This window comes from Pipistrellus kuhlii, unplaced genomic scaffold (assembly GCF_014108245.1).
Source record: "Pipistrellus kuhlii isolate mPipKuh1 unplaced genomic scaffold, mPipKuh1.p scaffold_m20_p_11, whole genome shotgun sequence".
Taxonomy (NCBI): Eukaryota; Metazoa; Chordata; class Mammalia; order Chiroptera; family Vespertilionidae; genus Pipistrellus; species Pipistrellus kuhlii.
This window is the reverse complement of record NW_023425416.1, coordinates 29,296,863-29,318,675: the sequence shown is the minus strand read 5'-3', so window position 1 is coordinate 29,318,675 and position 21,813 is coordinate 29,296,863. Positions and strand designations below refer to the sequence as shown.

The following is a 21,813-nucleotide window of genomic DNA, read 5'->3' as shown; positions in this document are numbered from 1 at the left end:
GCCTGAGTCTCTGAATCAGTCAGCCTAGGATTTGGAGAGCTATTTATCTTTTTGGTATAGCATTTACATTTTCATTACTCTACACTCCTAGCTTTTTATCCTGAAGGCAGGGGAAATTGAAGAAAATACTTCTTAGTTAAGATTTTAAGGAAAGATTTTATTTTTATTTTGTTCAAGTTCACCTTACTCAAGTTCACCTTATATTACTTGTCATGATAGTGCATAGAATTAAAATTTGTAGAAAACGTTTTCTATTTTAGTTAATAGCTTTTATATTTCAAAGAGCATTTACTTTTTAAAATGTCTACTCATTTTACCATTATTCTCTATATCATTTAGTCTCTTTATTTTATATAATTTGCCACTTATTTAATGAAGTTGAGATTTTCATGTTTTAATCAATACTACTTCCACTTTTTGTTTATGTCACATTGAAGATAAAATTTTTATGTCTGAAATACATTCAGGTTTTACTTGGAGTAGAGATTTTTAACCTGCAGCCCATTTATAGAATTCAAGAAATCTTTAAAATCTTTCACTTCAATTGTAAACCTTATATATGTGGGTTTTTTCCTATAATGGTGGCCATAGCTTTTTGTGAATTCTTAAGTGAGTTTATAAATGCCTAAAATTTGAGTCTGAGAAGCAGCTGGGACATTTTTTCTGTCTTAAAGTGAAGGTGTTTTATATTGGTGACTTGTAAAATTTGTATATAGCTTAGCAGATACAGACTCCCTCTATTTTCTTTTTAAAAAAAATTATTTTTTTCCTTTTTACAATTAAATTCAGGACAGAAACAATATGGTGAGTTTTAAGTTCCTGCTACATGTGTGAAATTCATATTTGCCTGGCATGTGGAGTTGTCTTTGATATTCTTTGTCTAATAAATTAAATTCAAGTCTCGCTTCACATGTGTCTGGATACTTACTTCTTGTCCTTTAGTTATTCTAATTTGTTTTTGCTCTTCTTGACTTTGGTAGCAGTTTCATGACTTGTAATCTTCTTTATTCATTATTTTCCCATGGCTTCTGTATTAACTGCATGTAAATGTTTAAAACAAGTCACTGTTTTTTACTTTTATAAATTTTATTAGTCATTATAAATTTTAACTAAGTTTGGTGTTATAACTAAGTTTAGGCTACATTAAAATATTTCAGCAACACTATAGAACTATATACTGACAAAGTATTATATTGTAATAAATCTAATATTCTGTGCTCATATTTTATAGATTTTTTTCAGTAATTTTGTTTCTATTAAAATTTAATGAAGGAAATACTTTTTGCCACTTACAAAGTTATGATCTTTTGGTTGAGCCTACTTGGTAACCCCAGATTGAGCACTATGAAGTTTCTTTTTTTTCCAGAATGTAAACCAAAAGCCAGTAGTTCTTCGAAAGAGGAGACAAAGAATAAAAATAGAAGCAAATTGGGATCTCTTCTATTATAGGTAAACTTCAGGCTTTTTTTTCAATGTAGATTAAATTTGGCATTTCCATTAGAGAAGAATCATAACAGATTTTGTTGTTGTTGTTTTGTTTTGTCTTTTATTTGTTTGGAACTAGTGCTTTATGCCACAGGTATTTTTATGCTATTGAGGTCAGGAACTGTATTAACTAAGATTGGTATGACCTTTTACTGGTAACAGTAAAATTAAAGCCTTTTATAGAATGTTAGTAGACTGAGGAGCCTAAGTTATTTTTAAATGTTTAGTATGGTTTGTAGATGGTTACTTTAAAACACTTTTATGGTTTAGAAATAACTGCTTTATAACTTGAAGACTTGTTGAGAATGGAGTCTTAAAAAAAGTGAGTGACGGAAACATAAGGAGTCTTAATGGAAAACGAGTATCCATGTTAGCTTATATGATATACTTTTTCAGCTTTTCTAATATGGTAACCCCTTCTTATTCTCATCTATTACCTCCCCTTATCCCTCTCTCCAACATACACATGCACACACAAAAGGACTCTTTTAAAAAATCATTTTGGGAAGTTTGCAAACCTTTTTTTGAGATAACTCATAGTACTTAGTCTGGAAGATGACCTATTGATTATATTTTGTCTAAAAGAGGAAAATAAGGAAGGCCAAAAGGCACATGAAAACATGCTCAAAGTCACTAATTGTCCGAGAGACGCAAATCAAAACAACAATGCGGTACCATCTCACACCTGTCAGAATGGCCAACATCAACAAATCAACAAACGACAAGTGTTGGCGAGGTTGCGGAGAGAAAGGAACCCTCTTGCACTGCTGGTGGGAATGCAGACTGGTGCAACCACTGTGGAGAACAGTGTGGAGTTTCCTCAAAAAACTGAAAATGGAACTCCCATTTGACCCAGTAATCCCACTTCTAGGAATATATCCCAAGAAACTAGAAACACCAATCAGAAAGGATATATGCACCCCTATGTTCATAGCAGCACAATCTACAATAGCCAGAATTTGGAAACAGCCCGTGTCCGTCAGCAGATGATTGGATCCAAAAACTATGGTACATCTACACAATGGAATACTATGCTGCCATAAAAAAGAAGGAATTCTCATCATTTGCAGCAACCTGGATAGAATTGGAGAATATCATGCTGAGTGAAATAAGCCAATCAATGAAAGAGAAACACCACATGACCTCACTCATTTGTGGATAATAAAGAGCATTATAAACTGATGAACCAAAAGATAGATATAGAGACAGTATATCAAGTAGACTGTCAAATTACAGCGGGGAGGGGAGGAAGATCTGGGGGAGATAATAGATCAACCGAAGGACTTTTATACATGCATATAAGTACAACCAATGGACACAAAACTCTGGGGAGGGAGGGGATGTGTGGGAGGGAGGGAGGGGGGCAAAAAAAAAATCAATAAAATATTTTAAAAAAATAAATAAATAAAAGAGGAAAATAATGTGTTTTGAAAACTTCCCAAAGTACTTTTAAAATATATTGTATGTATATAGTATATCAGAGGCCCGGTGCACAAAATTTGTGCACTGGGGTCTGGGGGATCCTCTCAGCCTGGCCCAGTGCCCTATCACAGTTTGGGAACCCTTGGGGGATGTCAACTGAGAGGTCTAAGCTGTCAGTCTGACATCCTTAGCACTGCCACCCAGGTGGGAGGTGCTCCTGCCACTGCTGCTGTGCTTGCCAGCCATGAGCCCAGCTTCTAGCTGAGCGGTGCTCCTCCTGGTGGTCAGTGCGCATCATAGCGGCCAGTCAATCTGCAGTTTAGCCTTTTATTATATGGGATAGTATGGCCTTAAGATTATGCCTTAGGAATATATCAATTGTGTTGTGCCCCCTAGCACTCTGATGCCATGCTTTCTAGGAGGATTACAAACTGAAAGTGAATGTATATGAAGCCTATATATCCCCAGTTCAGACTTGTGTCTAAATTTATTACAGTGGTTAAGTTATTCCAAAAATAAAAGGAAGATATTTTGAAAATATCAGTCAGAACTTGGCAAATTATCAATATTCTTTTTTAAGTAGTTTATACAGTTCTAATGTAGAATGTTGTTCATCCCACACACTTCACACCCAATAATTCAGAAGTTCTTATCTACCCCAACTTGAAATTTGATATCTAATTATTTCCTGGCTAGAATTTATATTAGCAATATATATATATTGAAATTGAAATACCAGTTTTTTATTTTGAAATTCACACCGATTTGTTTTATATTGTGAGTTCAGTTCGCCCCCATCATTTTACTATGAAAATTTTCAAACATGTAGAAAGGGTGAAGTAATTTTAGAGTGAATAACTGTGTATCTATCACCAAAGTTCTACCATTAACATTTTAATATGCTTACTTTACAGAAATTTTATTTTATTTATTTATACTTGCTAAAGTTTATTAATTGTACTATTTTCTTGATTATTATAAGATATAGTAAGGGATATTTATAGATTTTTGTTTCCTGCTTATTGTTTCCTCCTGATTATATATGTCTAGGTTTGGTCAGGACCATGCCAGATCAAACTTAATTTGGAATTTCAAAACACGAGAAGAATTGAGAGATAGTCTTGAATCTGAAATGAGAGCATTCAATATTGATAGAGAGCTTGGTAGTGCCAGTGTGATTGCCTGGAATCACCATGAATTTGAGGTAAAGTTTAATATTTATAGTATGTTAGTGTTTTTAATCATGTATTTTTGGAGTATTTTAAGTTCATAGTTATGTAACATATATCCTTACCTTTCTCTCTTAATTTTATGGAGGAAACTTTGGAAAACTTTAATCTTTGCATAAGACAAAAAAATAAAAAATAAAAACAATTTTGTTCAATAACCCGGCTTTGTACCTGAGAATTGTATAGCAGTTTTAATAAATTCGATTCTATGCATTCTAGATCTGTTATTCGCTTGGTTTCTTTTTTCCCCCTTTAGATTCTTTCTCCATGGAAACGTAGTCTGTTCTCCTTGTTCTTTGTAGCTTGGTTAATTAATGTTTTGGTAATTTGATTGTGAATGCGGCCATATTTTGCTGTTCAAATATATAATAAAATGATATATAGTTGATGTGTTGGGAGATGAGGGAAGATCTGAAGTAGCTTATCTGAGTTGGGCAAACTTATGTGTGGTGCAGGACCATTTACGACTTGTTTGGTCATGGCAAGGTAAGAAGGGAAAGAAGAAGTTTATCCTTTAAAAGTATTTTGGTTCTTCTCTTAAGACTTCATGGACACTATGTATTCCTGTGAATTTTAATTTAAAGGCTGTCTTATCAAGAAAAGAAAAAAAGCTCTGACAGAATTTAAGAAGTGATTTTGTGGAAATAGCCAAAAATATATTGTAAACTAAAGTAATATAATTTGTTTTTATTAATAAGGTTAAATATGAGTGCCTGGCAGAGGAAATCAAAATAGGAGACTATTATCTGAGATTACTATTGGAAGAAGATGAGAATGAAGAAAGTGGATCAATTAAGAGATCGTAAGCTAGTCTTTATATCTTGCAGTAGTCTCCCCTTTTGTGCGCAGTTTGAGTAGCATGGTAAAATCTGGTGCTGTCTCGCTCCATCCCATGAATCACCCCTTTGTCCTTTATACCCACTCTAGACGTTTGATGCACAAAATTTGTGCAAGGGTAGGCCTTCCTTTCCCTGGCTGCTAGCTTCTCAGCCCTGGTCCCGCCCTCCACCCACACCTGCCTTGGCCTGGCACTGCCTGCGTCTGCTGCCACACACCTCCAATTCTGTGAAGCACCCTCAGCACCTTCTCTCCCCCCACCCCCCCCTTATCAATTGCCCTGCCAGTCAGTGGTCTAGGCCTCCCTCTGCAGGGTGATCATGAGGTGATGGTGGGCCTGGTGTTAGTGTGTGTTATAGCGTGGTCCTCTGGACGGTCATTCTGCTGTTCAGCTGTTGGTTGATTGGCATATTACACTTTTATTATTATATCGATAGATTGTATTTGCTCTCCACCCACTAGTCACTTAGTAACCACCTCCATTAACAGATATTTTGAGAGAGACCACGTTCATATAACTTAATTATACTATACACTATATTGTTATATTTTATTATTAGTAATTTTTAATCTCTTACTGTGCCTAATTTATAAATTAAACTTTATCAGAGGTTTGTATGTATTGTAAAAAAAGACAGAATATATAGGGTTTGTTACTATCTAATTTCAGGCATCCACTGGTGATCTTAAAACAGGCGTCTTCAAACTACGGCCCTCGGGCCACATGCGGCCCGCAGAGGAGTCTGATCCGGCCCGCCAGGTTTTTTGGGCAGTGAGCGCAGCCGAGGTGTTACAGTAGTAGTTCATATAGTCCGGCCCTCCAGCTCTCTGAGGGACCGTGATCTGGCCCCCACTTTAAAAAGTTTGAAGACGCCTGTTAAAACATACTCTGTATATGTTTTTTCTGTTTCATGGCTAATTTTATTGTAAACTTTTTTAAATCTAGGTATGAATTTTTCAATGAGCTCTATCATCGTTTCCTACTCACCCCAAAAGTAAACATGAAGTGTCTATGTTTACAAGCCCTTGCTATTGTTTATGGCAGATGTCATGAAGAAATAGGACCTTTTACAGATACACGATATATCATTGGAATGTTAGAGAGGGTAAGATCTCTTAGGAAACTGCTGTTTTGTAGTGTCATTGTAGTACATGTTTGTATTTTCAAAATTACATTTAAATTCTATTTGATCGCCTTGCTACCATAACTTTCTGCATGAGTTGGTTTTTTTTGTAACTTACATTATACTTATTTATAGATAAGTAGGAAAATGACTAATGGGTTAGTATTTGTTTATTTTTTCATTTACTGCTTTTTGAATAACTTAAACGACCTCTTTTTCAATCTTTAAATATGGATGAGCTGGACAGGTGTGTAAAAGCGTTTTATGTATTTTGGCTTTTCCATTTTGGAAAAATCTTAAATGATGCTAGCATACTAAATTTTAAAGTGTGGAGCTAGTAAATCTTTTCAGCACTATAGTTCTAATCAATAAAATGGAAACGAGTTAGCACCTTTTTATTTTAGAAAGTTTGTCCTTTAACACTTGAGCATGGTAGGAGGAAAGATAAATTAGTCAGGTCATCCATGGTGTGGCTCAAATTTGAGTGTCACCTACTTGCTTCAGTGTGTACACTTTTTTTTCGTTTGTGTTTTCCTTCTTCCTATACCTAACAATTTAAATTTTAGAGAACTGCTTTAGAACCATTTCACCAATTTCGCAAATGTCCATCAATGTTTGTTATAATTACCTCAGCTATAGATTAGAAACTGATTCTGAGTAAGGTCACAAAACATACCTAGAAAATAATAAAACCAGCTGAAAATCCTTATTGTTTGTTGTTACACCAAATTCTAAGTTACTCTAGTTCTGTGGTCGGCAAACTGTGGCTCGCGAACCACATACAACTCTTTGGCCCCTTGAGTATGGCTCTTCTACAAATTACCCATGGCCTGGGCGACTCTATTTTAAAGAAATGGCGTTAGAAGTTTAAGTTTAAAAAATTTGGCTCTCAAAAGAAATTTCAATTGTACTGTTGATATTTGGCTCTGTTGACTAATGAGTTTGCCTACCACTGCTCTAGTTGAATCTGAGTGCATGTGGCATAGTATTTGTATTTTAGGCATATACATTTTCCTTCTTGTTTGTATTTATCATGATGTGATTTATGTGAAACATCATTAATCAATTATTAGCTACTTCACTTATTTTAATATTTACATATATTCTTAAAGCTATATGTTGACATAATCTCTTTATGACTTTTAAAATAGCCGCCTATATAAGGAGATTACAGAAGTTATATAAATTGCAGAGAATGTAAAACATTGGAGGAATTGTAATAATTGATGGTCTTTGATTTTCTTAATGCTTAAAAGATGACATTATTTCTTATTGGCTGCTGGTTGATGTCCAATGATGATAACATCTAACTTGTGTTTCTGTTCACTTCTGATTAAATTCTCATTTATTTTAATAGTGCACAGATAAACTTGAACGAGATAGATTGATCCTCTTCCTTAACAAATTGATCCTTAATAAGGTACAGTATTTCTGCATAAATGTTATTATTTCCAAAATCACATGAGTGTGTAACAAAAAGATAAATTATTACAATTTAAGTTAATTATCCAGACATGGTAATTTTTTTAGATTAGAAAGTTTTGTGTACTCTCAGCTACTAGAGGGAAAAGTTTCTGTCAAATATTCTCTGTACATCCTACCCTAACATTATAGATACTGATTAAATTAATGATGATAAACTTCTTAGTGAAGAATAATGAGGGGTAAAATTGCTAGCTGATTTTTCTTTAGGATTAGATTTGAAGTAAAGTAAATACTCTACAGAAAGTGGAAACTTTTTAATTTATCAGTATACATTTTTAATTTATCAATATACATTTTCAAGTAATTTGAAGATAAGAGTTACTTTAGCTCTTCATAGTTTATTTCTAAGATATTTAAATAGGTTTGTGCTGGTTTCTAACAGGAATTTAAAGTTTGTGCTGGTTTCTAACAGGAATTTAACATTCACAATTGCATGATGTTGAAATAATATTTGAGATTTTTTTAAAAATAAATTTTTATATTAGTAACTTGCTTAATTTTAGTCTTTTAGTAAATAATGCAAATGCTTTAAAATGAAGTGTAATTAGTAAGTCCTAAGAAATTTTAATTTAAATTATAATCTCATCCTAACTTTTTTAAGAAATTACCAGTTTTATCTTACATTTACAAAAATATACTGGAACATTAAAAGGTTTTTTGATATGCCAGATTTTATTTCTGATTATAGAATAATTTGTTTATTAACAAAAAGGCCTGGTAAAATGCAGGATAATTGTAGGACCAGAGTTTATGTGGGTGTTATTCCTGCCAGCCTTTCATTTGTTTGCTTATTTTTATTTTGTTTGCTCAGAATATAATTTAAGTAAAATATTTTTATGTGATATATTTGTAATATAGCTTTAGCCTTTTTATTTTTGTCTAAATTCATGTTTATTGAACACAGAATTCTGGAAATATCAATTAGTATCACTTGTATGTTAAGTTTTCCAGATTCCAATATGTACTACTACCTAAAAGGCTCTCTTAGGTAGTAGTACATATTGAAGAGAAAGGTTTAGGTAGTAGTACATATTGAAGAGAAAGGTTTTACTATGTAAAAATGTTTTTGTCTCCTAGAAAAATGTTAAGGATCTCATGGATTCAAATGGAATTAGAATCCTTGTGGACTTACTTACCCTGGCACATCTTCATGTAAGCCGAGCGACGGTACCACTGCAAGTATGTATGCTTATCTATATTTTACAAGTTTTACATCCGTGGAATATACTTTTAGTATCAAAAGAATCTTAAAAATACGAAAATATGTCATTATATATGTCTATAAGTGTATTGCTCCAATAAGTATAGTATTAATACACAGGAGATTAAGTCACACAAAAAGCGGGAAAACAACTGTTAAGAACAATCCAAAATGGACAGTGATGATAATTTTTATTTTTTTCAATGTCTCTTTGTCTTTTAAAGTAACTACAATGCTAATGTGTCGTATTTTGAGGCAGTGCAACCTTTAGGATTTAAACTGTATTCACCAATTATGTAACAAGAACTTTTAGCATTGACAGCCATGGAGAATATACATTGAATCTGGGACCTTCTTGAAACCAGCCAGTAAGAGGACAGAGCTGCTAGTCTCTGCTGAAAGGCCCCTTCTGATAGACCTAACTTACAGAAGGGATCTGTACTTGGCTCATTGGACATTACTTCCTCCTTCTCTCCCTCCCTCCCTTCTTCCCCTCTTTTCTGTGTTATGTTTTGTTTTAGTTTATGCTTTGTCTTTGTGCAGGGGAATGTTTCATTTTAAATTTTGGCTAGAGTATGGACAGAAGTGCTATTTGAATAGATGATGGCATTTTATTAGGTATGAATAATAGTAATCGTGATGCTTATATAGCACGATAGTGTACCAAGTACTATTCTGGTACACATAATATGTTAACTCTTAAATACCCAACAACTCTTCCATTTTACAGATGAGGAAACAAACAGAGAGGCTAGGTATAATGCCCAAGGTCAGTGAATAAGGGACAGAGCCTAAGCTAGAACTCAGAAGTCTATGCTCTTGACCACTTTGTTATCCCTCTCAATATGAGTAACTAAAAGCTAATTGTTAAGAGAGTATTTAAAAACCATATTTTAATAAAATATACTAATTACATAAAATTCTATTTTAGGTTTTTATAAACATCGATAAATAAAACTATATAACAGTGACCTGTAGTGGTGGTAATTGATTGAAACTAAGTGTTTAAAACCACTGGAATTTTCCTGTCAGCATTTTAATTCTTGGATCAGATGCTTATTGAAACTTTTAGTTGGAATGAATTTTTCCCTTAAAAGACGAACTTTAGTATTTTGAGCATTGTGGTTTAAGGTTAATGGTATATGCTTATTTTTATAGCTATTTGCTGTGTTCTTTGCTAGTAAAATTTTAGTGCCCTGGGAATTTATAAAAGACCATCAGGAATGTAGATATCTTTGAATTTGGCTTAGATTTTCAAGTGAATGTAAAACCCGTTTACTTCTAATGCTTCTTAGAAAGCAAGTCACTTTTTTTTTTTACTGTTAGGCTAAGCATTTAACTCTTACCTCTTAAAATAAGGTCTCTTAAAAATGTAGGTGAGTTTTTAAAGGAATAAAACCCAAGAAATTAGTACTATGTAACTTTTTGACAACTGCCCTCTTAAATTTCAGTCTTAAAAAAATAACTAAATTATTTTAAAATTTAGAGCAATGTAATTGAAGCTGCTCCAGATATGAAAAGGGAGAGTGAAAAGGAATGGTACTTCGGCAGCGCAGACAAAGAAAGGAGTGGCCCGTATGGATTCCATGAGGTATGTGTCTCAGAGAAAGTTTTCATGAAAGTCGTAGCCCTTCTTATTTCCCTGTGGTTAGCACACATAGAGATATTGGAATATTTTAACACTATAATTTGAATTAGTGTCATCAGCTCCAAGGGTTCTGCCTTTCCATTTCCACATGAAGGATTAGATGGTTTGCATTTCTAAAGAAACACACACACACACACACACACACACACACACACACAATGATGTCTTCAAATCTTAGTGTTTAAAAGCAGTTGTTAACGGAAGTAGCAAACTTTTAATGAATTATCTTGATAATTATGTCAAACTACAAATCTTTTTTATTATATGAATAGGAAGTTTTAATATGCAGTTTGAAGTTAAAAACTGCCTGTACAGTCCAAAGGCAATTTCTTAACATCTGCTGTTTGATCCTGCCCTCCCATCCTTAGCCTCCCAGACTCAGAATTTAGCCAAAGAGTTTTATAGAACACCAAGCCTTTTGTTTGCATAATTTGGTCATTTTACATTCTGCCTACTGTTTTTATTTTTTCCAATGTTTCTTTATACTCATTAGTTAACCAGCTAAATGGTTATTTTCTTATTAATAGCCAAATTTGGGTTCCTAAAGGCCTGTCAACAAAAGTTTGCTGTTATTTTTTAATAGTGAACTTGGATATTTCATAGTTTAGTATGTGTTTACTATAAAAATAGAAAGCATTAGAAAACCCTTTCATTTTGCTTTGTCTGTAATAATGATGTCTTGCTTTCATTTAGATGCAAGAAATGTGGACCAAAGGAATGTTAAATGCAAAGACCAGATGCTGGGCTCAAGGCATGGATGGATGGCGACCACTACAGGCAATCCCTCAGCTTAAGTGGTGTCTGTTAGCCAGTGGACAGGCTGTGCTAAATGAAACTGACCTTGCTACCCTTATATTGAACATGTTGATCACAATGTGTGGATATTTCCCAAGCAGGTAAAATGTAATTGAACGTTACCAGGGACTCTTAATTATCTTCTTCCCATTGGTAAGGATGCTCCTCTGTGATGGCATGGGAGCACTTTGGTGATTTAAAGCAATAGTATTCCAATTGTGGCTTTGGGGGAACGCTGCTTGGAATTTTGGAGCTTTTTTTGGAAAAATATATTAGGAAATAATCTGTGAATTATTTTGGTAAAGTAGCTAAAAGCATCTTTCTCTGAAAAACTACAAATAAGGATACTACATTGAGGCTTACTAGCTGCATTCTAGCAATGGTAACAGTTGCCATTCATATGAATTAGGTATAAACTGTTGAAATAAACACACTGCAGTCTGTACACAGTGGCAGGTGCCAGCTCCTGACCTGTCAGGTTAGCCACTCCTGGTATAGGAACATGAGTCCAGGCTCACATCTTGCCCCACCTGACGAGTGAAGGTGAGACTTTGTTATCGAATGATAATCATAATTATGACCCTTTAATGAGACATTTTAATCTTATAAAATATTTGCATGTACATCAATTTATTATGCTACAGATATTTGTGATGGAAATTACTGAGGAACAGTCAATTTTATAACCAGGCTTTAATGTTTTAGTTCTCTTTAAAATTCAGATTAGACTTAAAGTGGCGAATAGTCATTAGAATAATATAGCATTGAATTAAGGTTCTTGGAAAACATTACGAGTAGATAAATTGTTTAAATTTATGTGACTTAGTTTGATATGCCCTTTTGGGGGGGAATCTCCACTGACAGTGTTGGACAACACCAAGTTTAATCAATTAAATAATAAATAAGAGTCTCTGGCTCTTCTAGGGTACTGTTTTTCAAGGAAATCTTATGGAAGGAAATGAAGTCATATTAAGCAGCCAAATAGATTTAAACCCAAATACCTAATCATGTTCCCAGCTGTATGAGAGCTTAGTCTTCATTAACAAAAAAAGTAAGGTAATATGCTTCATGCTTAGTAGAATGTCATATGCTCTGATCATATAAATTTTAATGAAAATATTAAAAGTTGACCTTAGAAAATATTTTCTAGAGATCAAGATAACGCCATCATTCGGCCTTTACCCAGAGTGAAAAGACTGCTCTCAGACAATGCTTGCCTTCCCCATATTATTCAGGTGAGTTACTCTTATGTTTCCAAATTAGGAATACTATTTTAAGAATCATTTTCCTTATTTAATTTTACTAGGAACCCCAGTCATTGTTTCTTTGTAGTCTGTTCCATTTTCAAAAAGCCTGAATCCTGAATTACATTTACTTTGCTTACTGATAATTGAATTGATGTTCTGAATAGACTGTGGAAGATTGTGTATCCAAGAATGTAAATATGGGAAGACTCCAGAATTATTCTCAAAGGGTTTTAGTTATTATCCATTCTTAAAATCACATCATTATAATACCTTAAAGGTGTTCTACTCTGATTTGCTGTGGGCTTTTCTGTTGTGGACATTTCTGTTCAGATGCTTAAGTGAAAGTGCACTGCAGTTACTGTTCCTTATCTTCCACTACCTCCCCACCCCCAGCCAAGAGGACTGTGCTGCTGTATGTGTGACCTGGTGGGAGAGGCTTTTGTTTTCTATTCTGGACCCTCTTGGCATGTCGGTGAAGGACTGTACCTGAAAATCTAACTCTCCCGCATGTTTTTCCAATACCTATGAAACTGAAAGGAAAGAAGTAATGCAAACGCTGTTGAATTTCAGGCCCAGAAAGAATGAGTACAAAACAAATTTTAAAAGATTTGGTCAGCATAATGTGAAACTTTCTGGGGGAAAGATCTATTTTAATTAACCAAACACCTTTAGTAATATCTAAATAATTAAAATTATTTAAAAGAATTTTAATACTAAAAGTAGTTCTTTTTAACAATCTATGCCTCCTATTTTTTTTTTTAATATTTAGTTTAAAAGTATTTTTGAGAAGCTGTTTTGTTTTTCTTTAATTTTCTATGTTCTGGAAGACCTCAGTCTTGCTAAGCACAATAAGGCAGTAGTAGTAGTTTTCAGGAACATTATCTATATTGGTTGGTACAGATTTTTGAACTTCATTTGATTTTAAGAGCAATCACCAGTTTTACCATTGGGTATAGCTTCAGAATTTTTAGACTGGTCTTAGATACCTCTAAGATACCAGTAAATGTCCAAGTCTTGTGGTATAGTCACAGTTTCAACTACTTTAGAATTTTGCCTGCTAATTCCCATATTTTGTTAAAAGTGCTGTCAAATCATGTGTTACTGTATCTCAATTTTTCCATGAAAAAAATGTCCTAGAACTAAATACCTTTTTAAACACAGAGAAATTTAAATTAAAGACATAAAACTATTCAGTCTCATATCTGAATCTAAAACTTTGACCTCCTAATCTGAGCTAGTACTTTTGTTTAAAATTTATTTATTTTACTAGTAACATTTGACTTCAAGTTGGAGGTCCTTTGGAAGTAATTGTTTATAGAAAACTGACATACCACTTTTAAGCTAAAACTTACTATATTTATCAAATATTCATTTTAGCAATGTTTATCACTCCCCCCCCTCTCCCCCCCCCCCCCCCCCCCCGAGATTCATTACTATTATCTCAGATGCCAGTATTACCAGCTCAGATTTCTAGAGACCACACCTTTTGGCACTTCCTAGTAGTAGAAATAACTACTGATATTTTGTTACCCTCTTGTCCTCTACCTGCATGTGCAGCTTTGTTGTTTACTCTTGTTTTACTGATGGCGTTCTCTGCTCCTTGAGTTATTAAGTCTTCTTTGGGGGATACTTCACAGCCACTCAACTGAAAATAACCCAAAGATTGCTGCTTTTTGTTTTTCTTTTCTTTTTTTTCTTTTGTCACAAGATTCCTGCACAAGAAACAATTTTAACAGCTTCAAGCATGTTTGGACTTTTTCTGAATTAATTTTGATCAATTCTAATATTTTATATCTCTGCATTAACTATTGTAAAATGAATCATCTTCAAATCTTTTTAGAATCTCACATCTGAATCTAAAACTTTGACCTCCTAATCTGAGCTAGTACTTACTCTTGTTTTAAGTTTATTTTATTTCATTTTTTTTTTTGCTAGTAATATTTGATAGACAAGCTTACTGAATCCCGTGGATTTTTATTTTGTAACTGGATATAAGAAACTAAAACCTCAGTATAAGAATACATAAACCTAAAATGAATGATGATATTGCAAATTTTTTATAACCCAATAACAAAAACATTTTTTCTTTTTTAGCTATTGCTGACCTTTGACCCTATCCTTGTTGAGAAGGTTGCTATTTTGTTATACCATATCATGCAAGATAACCCACAGTTACCTCGTCTTTATCTTACTGGAGTATTTTTCTTTATCATGATGTATACAGGTTCCAATGTGCTTCCTGTAGCTCGGTAAGAACTCTAATAGCAATCTATTTAAAATTATTGTTTGAATTGTACATGGATTGATTTGTGTATGTGTACGTCATTACTTTCATTAAACTTTTCATTATAAAAGTAGTTTATATGTCTAAAAACTTAGAAATTAGAAGAATAGGGGAAAGTTACTAATATTATACCACTTACCACTTTTATCACATCTAACATAAGAATTTTATCACCTAGTATTTTAATATACATATTTAATGTAACCATATTCCTATTGTGCATGCAATTTTGTATTTTGTTCTTTCTTCTTAAATTTGGATACTTTGTGCTATTGTTGAGTACCTCAGTTGATTAGAGTATTGTCCTGATGTGCCAATGTTGCAGGTTCGATCCCCAGTCAGAGCACATACAGGAAGCAACCAGTAGATGCATGAATGGGTGGAAAAATGGGTCGATGTTTCCCTCTCCTTCTCCCTCTCAATAAATACAGTAAAAATAAATAATTTCAAAAATTGGATAATTTTTCACGTTATTATTTAGCCTTAATATGACCGTAGTTTAAAAACCTTTCTGTTCACTTAAGTTCTTGTGTTAATGAGAAAATAAACATTTGGCAATCTGCATTTACAAGTTATGACTTTTACTTATATAGAAAGACCTCATTTTAAAAAAAATCTAAGGTTACTAAATCTAAATCAGTTCCTGTGTCTGATAAGTAATCTTTTCTCCTAGATTTTTGAAGTACACACATGCCAAACAGGCTTTCAAGTCAGAGGAGGTAAGCAAGATGAATCCTCTACATGCATGTTTCACACTGGGTAAGATGTGTTGGCAACAAAGCTTGCTGAGCTATGTATGTTTACTAGATTAGGAGCACTTGAGGGCAGGTGTTGTTTTAGTACATTCTTTTTTTTTTTTTTTTTTTAATATATTTTATTGATTTTGTACAGAGAGGAAGGGAGAGAGATCAGAGTTAGAAACATCGATGAGAGAGAGTCATCGATCAGCTGCTTCCTGCACAACCCCTACTGGGGATATGCCCGCAACCAAGGTACATGCCCTTGACAGGAATCGAACCTGGGACCCTTCAGTCCCCAAGCCGACGCTCTATCCATTGAGCCAAACCGGTCCTGGCTTAGTACATTCTTACTGTCCCTTATGGTACATCGCACACAGTCTCAGCTAATACTTTTTAATGAAAAAAATATTGCCCATTAGGTTTCATATTGGAAATTGAAGATGTGGATTATAACATGACACCACTGTGATTGTAATTTGTTCCCTTTGTGTAAAATTTAGATTAATATTCAGAAATAGTTCATTATATACCCGAATCCCATATAATCAATTAACATTCAGTATGACTTGAACTTTTTTTGTTCAGATTCCAAGATGGTGCTTTTTTTAGACACTTGCCATTTTACTGAGGAGGGAAAATAAGAATCTAGAAAAGGATGACTTATTCAACCTGAAACTTTAAATATACATTTGCAGAGATATTTGTTGTCAACACATAACTGAAGTATGTTTCAAATTTTGTGGAGGCTTTTTTCATGGAGCATTGGTTTTCAGATTTTTTTAAGAGCAGAAGAATAAACCAAAACCAGATCATAGTTTAAGAGACTAACCAAGGAATGTAAGACCACTTTGACACTATCAAACTGCATCTTTTAAAGAGTAGCCAGTGAAGCTCTACAACATAGTCTGTCTCTCTGATAATATTAAAGTGATGCCCGTGCCAGTGTCATTTTCCCAGCTTTATACAAATGGAAAATGAAAATATAAAAAAAATTTCAAAACTTGCCTTTAATGACATTACCTTAATGTATGTAGCTTTAGGAATTTTTGGCATTTTTTTTCCTTTTTGTGGTGCAGTTATTCATATGTAATCTTATTTTCAAATTTTATATGAGAAACTATGTATGTCATTTCATCTAACAATATTTAGAATAATTACAACAAAATAGTATTTTTTTTATAGCAGAACTTTGGATATAGGAATTACTAATAGTATTGTAAAGAACAGAACAAGCAATTCTTCAGCCAAAAGTTTAACTGATAATAAATGTATGGTTTTTATTAGCAAAAGACCTAAAAATATCTATAATCTAATTTTTCTTTGCACTAAGTGATAAAACCATGTCTGGGTTTTTTCCCTGGGCCATTGCCAAATCTTAAAGAAATGATATGTTCTCAGTTTGCCTAGAAGGAAATAGAGAAGTTCATATTGTCTTTAGGATTTTATTTCCATCAGGCAGAAAAATGGGTTTAAAAATTTAGTATGATTAAGTGTAATCATTACCCTGACTTCATTTGGCCAGCCAGAAAATATTGAGTTTTTAATAGAGTTAATTATACTTACTTTGAATAGGAATTCTTCATCTAAGTTCTAGCCACCCTTCATGCCTACAGACCCATTTAGACAGGGGTGGGGAACCTTTTTTTCTGCCAAGGCCCATTTGGATATTTATAACATCACTTGTAGACTATATAGAATTATCAATTTAAAAAATTAGCTTGCTATATTTATATTCGGTCGAACATTTAATTAACTCACCCGTAATGCCTTGGCAGGGCCAGACCAAATGATTTTGTGGGCCTTATATTGCTTGAGGGCCTGATATTCCCTATTCCTGCTTTAAGATCTTGATTTTCTGGATTTACTAATTTTTTATATATATATATATTTTATTGGCTTTTTACAGAGAGGAAGGGAGAAAGAGATAGAGAGTTAGAAACATCGATGAGAGAAACATCAATCAGCTGCCTCCTGCACACCCCCTACTGGGGATGTGCCCGAAACCAAGGTACATGCCCTTGACCAGAATTGAACCTGGGACCCTTCAGTCCACAGGCCGATGCTCTTATCCACTGAGTCAAACCAGTCAGGGCTGGATTTACTAACTTGTTTTTGAAAACAAGCAGGTACAGGTGGAAACTGCAGTGAACGATGTAACACAGAATAACTGATGTCAATCTCTTTCACATATTTCTGTGTTGTCCCTCACTATTGTTCATGGTCAAAGGCCAGTTGGCAGCCTTGGCACCTGAGGAGGTTAAGACTGCTGGTGAGGAATGGAGGTGTTAGTTCACCTTGGAGATCTTGTCAAGTCACTTTAAAAAAGAAACATTTCACTTCACATTTGGCTATGTTCCTATCTAAATTTCCAAAGCACAAAAGCATTTTTTTTCTGTTTTTTTTAAAATGTTTGTGAAAAAGATGAAAGATAGCTTTACTGTTTCTGACTACATTTTGTTTTGTTTTAAGTCAAAAGGACAAGATATTTTTCAAAGAAGTATACTTGGGCACATTCTACCAGAAGCAATGGTTTGTTACTTAGAAAATTATGAGTCTGAAAAGTTTTCTGAGATTTTTCTTGGAGAATTTGACACACCAGAAGCAATCTGGAGCAGTGAAATGAGGTAAGTACTCAGTTGATTGTATTTTATACTCAGAATCTTTGCCTCTTGCTGTCGGATTAGACTCTTATGAAAAGACCTGCTTTTACTACTGGCATAATCTGAAGCTCCAGCAGTCATTGATGTCAAATCAAGCAACAAGTCCATAAGCCTTTTTCAATTTTTGACATGATTGGACAATATTACTGTGACCTAGAGCTTTGTATAAAGATGTAGACCCTGTTATCATTGATACTTTTTAAGTCAGTTTGTAGAACTGGTACAATTTTAGGCAGTCAACTAATATATATTTATGGAATATGTGGAGATTAAATCAAAACACAGTTCTTGGGTATTTGGAAATAGAACTGTATTCCACTAATTAAAAATTATGCCCATTAAACTGAACCATACCAGAGAGATTCTAAATTAATTTTAGAATGAGGGCTCCATAGCCAGAACATTTTGACCTTAATCTGGAGATTAGGTTTCCTAACGAATCTCCTTGTTAGGAGAGAATGCCATAGGAAAAGCTGATGTTAACGTAGAACAAGGAGAAGCCCAGAAGCAGATGTCAGTGTACAGGAAAGACTTGACACTCTAGTGTTCCCGTGTCAGGGCCAGTTCTGTGGAGAACCTCTCAGTCCTCTCAGCTGGACGCCAGTTGTCCTTCTGAGTCAATCCTTCACTCTCCGTTGGCTGACTTCACACTCACAATGCCACCTGCTGGTTATCATTTGTATCCTCCTATAGGTTGACCTATAGGTTTGGCATGTGCTAGCCACCAATTTGAATATATTCTGTATTCTTTAGGAAAAAATACATAGGAATATAAAGAAGTTTACAACCCAGTTTTTCTATGTAATATTTTTTTTCTGAAATTTATTGTTATGCCTCCCCCATCTAAAAGATGTGACTCTCAGAGTACTGATCAAATCACATTTCTGCTTAGCTGAGGGCCAGATCCCAGATTGTGGTGAAATTGACCAAAGTAAATACCAAGCAGTGAGCTTTTTGGGATGATAGCTAATTGAGTTCCCTGGCTATGCCCATGTGCTGCATGCAGACTTCTTACCATTTGACCATCTCATGACTGATTTTTCAGTAGCAATGACTTATAATAGGAAGGACTGGTAATATCAGCCTTTCTTTTTGTAGTCTTCTTTGTAAGTAGGTATTACAAATAAGTTTAAATCCATTGAAAGTTTTTACATAAGTTTAAAATACCCTGAGTAACATTCTCTGGGTATTCTAAGCAAATGAGTTACTCTAAAGAAGGTCCATGTAATTATTTTGCATGATTACCTATCTTAACATTTTCTTTAAAATCAAATAATCCTTTCGTAATGCTTGGACGTTTTTATAATTGTAATTGTAGGCGCCTCATGATAGAGAAGATTGCTACCCATCTTGCTGATTTCACTCCTCGTCTTCAGAGTAACACGAGAGCACTTTATCAATATTGTCCCATCCCAGTTATCAACTATCCACAACTCGAAAATGAGCTATTTTGTAATATTTATTACCTCAAACAACTTTGTGATACACTCCGATTTCCAGATTGGCCAATTAAAGACCCGGTAAGTTAGATTAATTTGTGCCTTCTTAAAGTATAAAAAATAGCCTCTAATCATTTCTGGGTATTCCATCTGTGCTAGAAGGTTACTAGCTTCCTGAAGTGTTTGCTCTTACTCTAAGCACCATGTAAAGGGTAGTTCAGTATATTTAGGTGCACACCAAATTGAAAGATTTTTTTTTTTTTGAGGGAGTATTAGGAGCTTTATAATCTTGACCTGTGACAGAAATGAAACAAACTTAATTTCAAGTATATCACACGAATGTTACTATAATAACTTGGTGGAAGCTTGTCTATAGTGCAGATTAAGTTCTACAGATATTGGAGTAAGCTGGTGTGGGACTGCGTCTCAGTTTGGCCTTAGGCAGTAGTACTACTAATATTTATAATAGCAACTCACATGTGGTAGGAGATTATGTGAGAATTTATGTTATAGAAACAGAGCACAATTCCTAGCACACATCTGAGGCAGTATGTGTGACATACTTATTTGATTAGTGGTATCTACTGCCTGCCTGTCCACAGTGTCCTTGGGACCCCTCCAGTATGAGCCCTTGCATATCTGCCTGAAGCCTGGAATAAAGTAGGCCTGGCTACCTTGTTAGATTATTATTGTGGCAGAGGGTATACCATTATCTTTACCATCAAAAGGTTTCAGAACAGTTGCCATTTGTACCATCAGGCACTTCCTCTTTATAGTGCTCTGACCACATGAAGGCATGTAGGTTCTACTACTTGTTCTGGATTCAACTTGAGATAATTGAAAAAGTTTGGGCTTTTTAGTCAGATCTAGGTTTGAATTCAGCTCCATCACTTCTTAACTGGGAAACATGTAGCTATCTCTCAAAATCTCAATGTTTTCATGTATTACTGAGATTTTTATACATGCCCAAGTTTCAGGCTTGATCCCCAGTAGGGGTCGAGCAGAAGGCAGTTGATCAATTTTTCTCATCAATGTTTTCCCCTCTATCCCTCTTTCTCCTTCCTCTCCTACCATTCTATCTAAAAAAATCAATAAAAATGTATTTTAAAAATAGATAGTCCTGTAACAAATATCTTGCTATTCAACAGTGTTTTGGTTAATTGTGTTTCTGAAAGCTGTTAATTGGATAGTCTAGAAATGTCAGTTTAAATAAATATAACAAGGATTTTGTGGCTTACAAGTTATATTCTGAAATAGTTTTATTCTGAAATAGATATAAATTTTAATCCTCTGTCTTTAAGGTTAAACTTCTAAAAGATACCCTTGATGCCTGGAAGAAGGAAGTAGAAAAGAAGCCACCTACTATGTCAATAGATGATGCCTATGAAGTGCTTAATCTTTCTCAAGGACAAGGACCGTGAGTTATTTTCAGTATTATCTTTTCCCTTCCTCTTGCTGTTCCTGTTAGGTGTGAGGAAGAGGTTTTATAGCAGTAGTAAGGGCCTGGTACCTGTGGTCCCTTGGCCTGGCCTGTGCCTTCTTGCAATCCAGGATCTCTCAGGGGATGTTGGGCTGCCAGTTTCAGCCCAATCCCCACAAGCCAGGCTTAGAGACCCCATTGACGCACGAATCTGTGCACCAGGCATCTAGTACACATATAAGATCTTTGGTTAATTTCTTCCCGCACTCCCCTTCCCACCTTTCTCCTTCCCTCTGAAATTCATCAGTCTGTTCCATGTTTCCATGCTTATGATTTCTGCGCCTGCATTGAGAGTCTGCCCCCTGATGGGCAATGCACATCATAGCAACTGGTTGAACAGTCAAACAGTCACTTAGGCTTTTATATAAATAGATGTCTGAGACACTAAATGACAGATGCTTTGGAAAGATTGCAGATTCACTTTATCAGTGAAATTTTACAGTAGAATAGATATGTTAGAGGAAAATAGTTTAAAAGACATTTTCTTAAGTATAAAGCAGAATGTCTACATTTTGGGGAAGGTTGATAGTTAAAATGACTTAAGAATTATAGAGTTAAAAGTAGTATTTTGGAAAATTTTAAAATAATTTCTTAGTTCTTCAAACCCCAAATATTGTTTTGTAATTTTAAGTGAATGATAATTTTATAGAGGAAAATTTTAGGTTTTATCTTTTACATGAAAAGAATATATATAAAGGATAATTTAAAATTTAACTGGGTTTGATTTGACACCTTAT

At 34.2% G+C, this 21,813-nt stretch overlaps 1 protein-coding gene across 11 annotated transcripts in view; it reads left to right on the top strand.

The window, feature by feature from the left end:
* Positions 1-21,813, top strand: part of DNAJC13 (DnaJ heat shock protein family (Hsp40) member C13) — a 103,439-nt gene that overhangs the window by 47,300 nt on the left and 34,326 nt on the right. For 7 of the 11 annotated variants that reach the window (XR_004986853.2, XM_045579290.1, XM_036431453.2 and 4 more), the window contains 15 exons: positions 790-804; positions 1,367-1,449; positions 3,958-4,111; positions 4,835-4,938; positions 5,920-6,079; positions 7,455-7,517; positions 8,660-8,761; positions 10,270-10,374; positions 11,125-11,327; positions 12,377-12,461; positions 14,568-14,722; positions 15,431-15,476; positions 17,967-18,121; positions 19,476-19,677; positions 20,898-21,013. Coding sequence is in view for 10 of the 11 variants with exons in the window: in XM_045579290.1 (XP_045435246.1) it covers positions 790-804; positions 1,367-1,449; positions 3,958-4,111; positions 4,835-4,938; positions 5,920-6,079; positions 7,455-7,517; positions 8,660-8,761; positions 10,270-10,374; positions 11,125-11,327; positions 12,377-12,461; positions 14,568-14,722; positions 15,431-15,476; positions 17,967-18,121; positions 19,476-19,677; positions 20,898-21,013 (1,748 nt within the window). In the remaining variant the exon portion in view is untranslated. The remainder of the gene's footprint in view (positions 1-789; positions 805-1,366; positions 1,450-3,957; positions 4,112-4,834; positions 4,939-5,919; positions 6,080-7,454; positions 7,518-8,659; positions 8,762-10,269; positions 10,375-11,124; positions 11,328-12,376; positions 12,462-14,567; positions 14,723-15,430; positions 15,477-17,966; positions 18,122-19,475; positions 19,678-20,897; positions 21,014-21,813) is intronic. The other 4 variants (XM_036431451.2, XM_045579286.1, XM_045579287.1 and 1 more) reach the window with 4 other exon arrangements.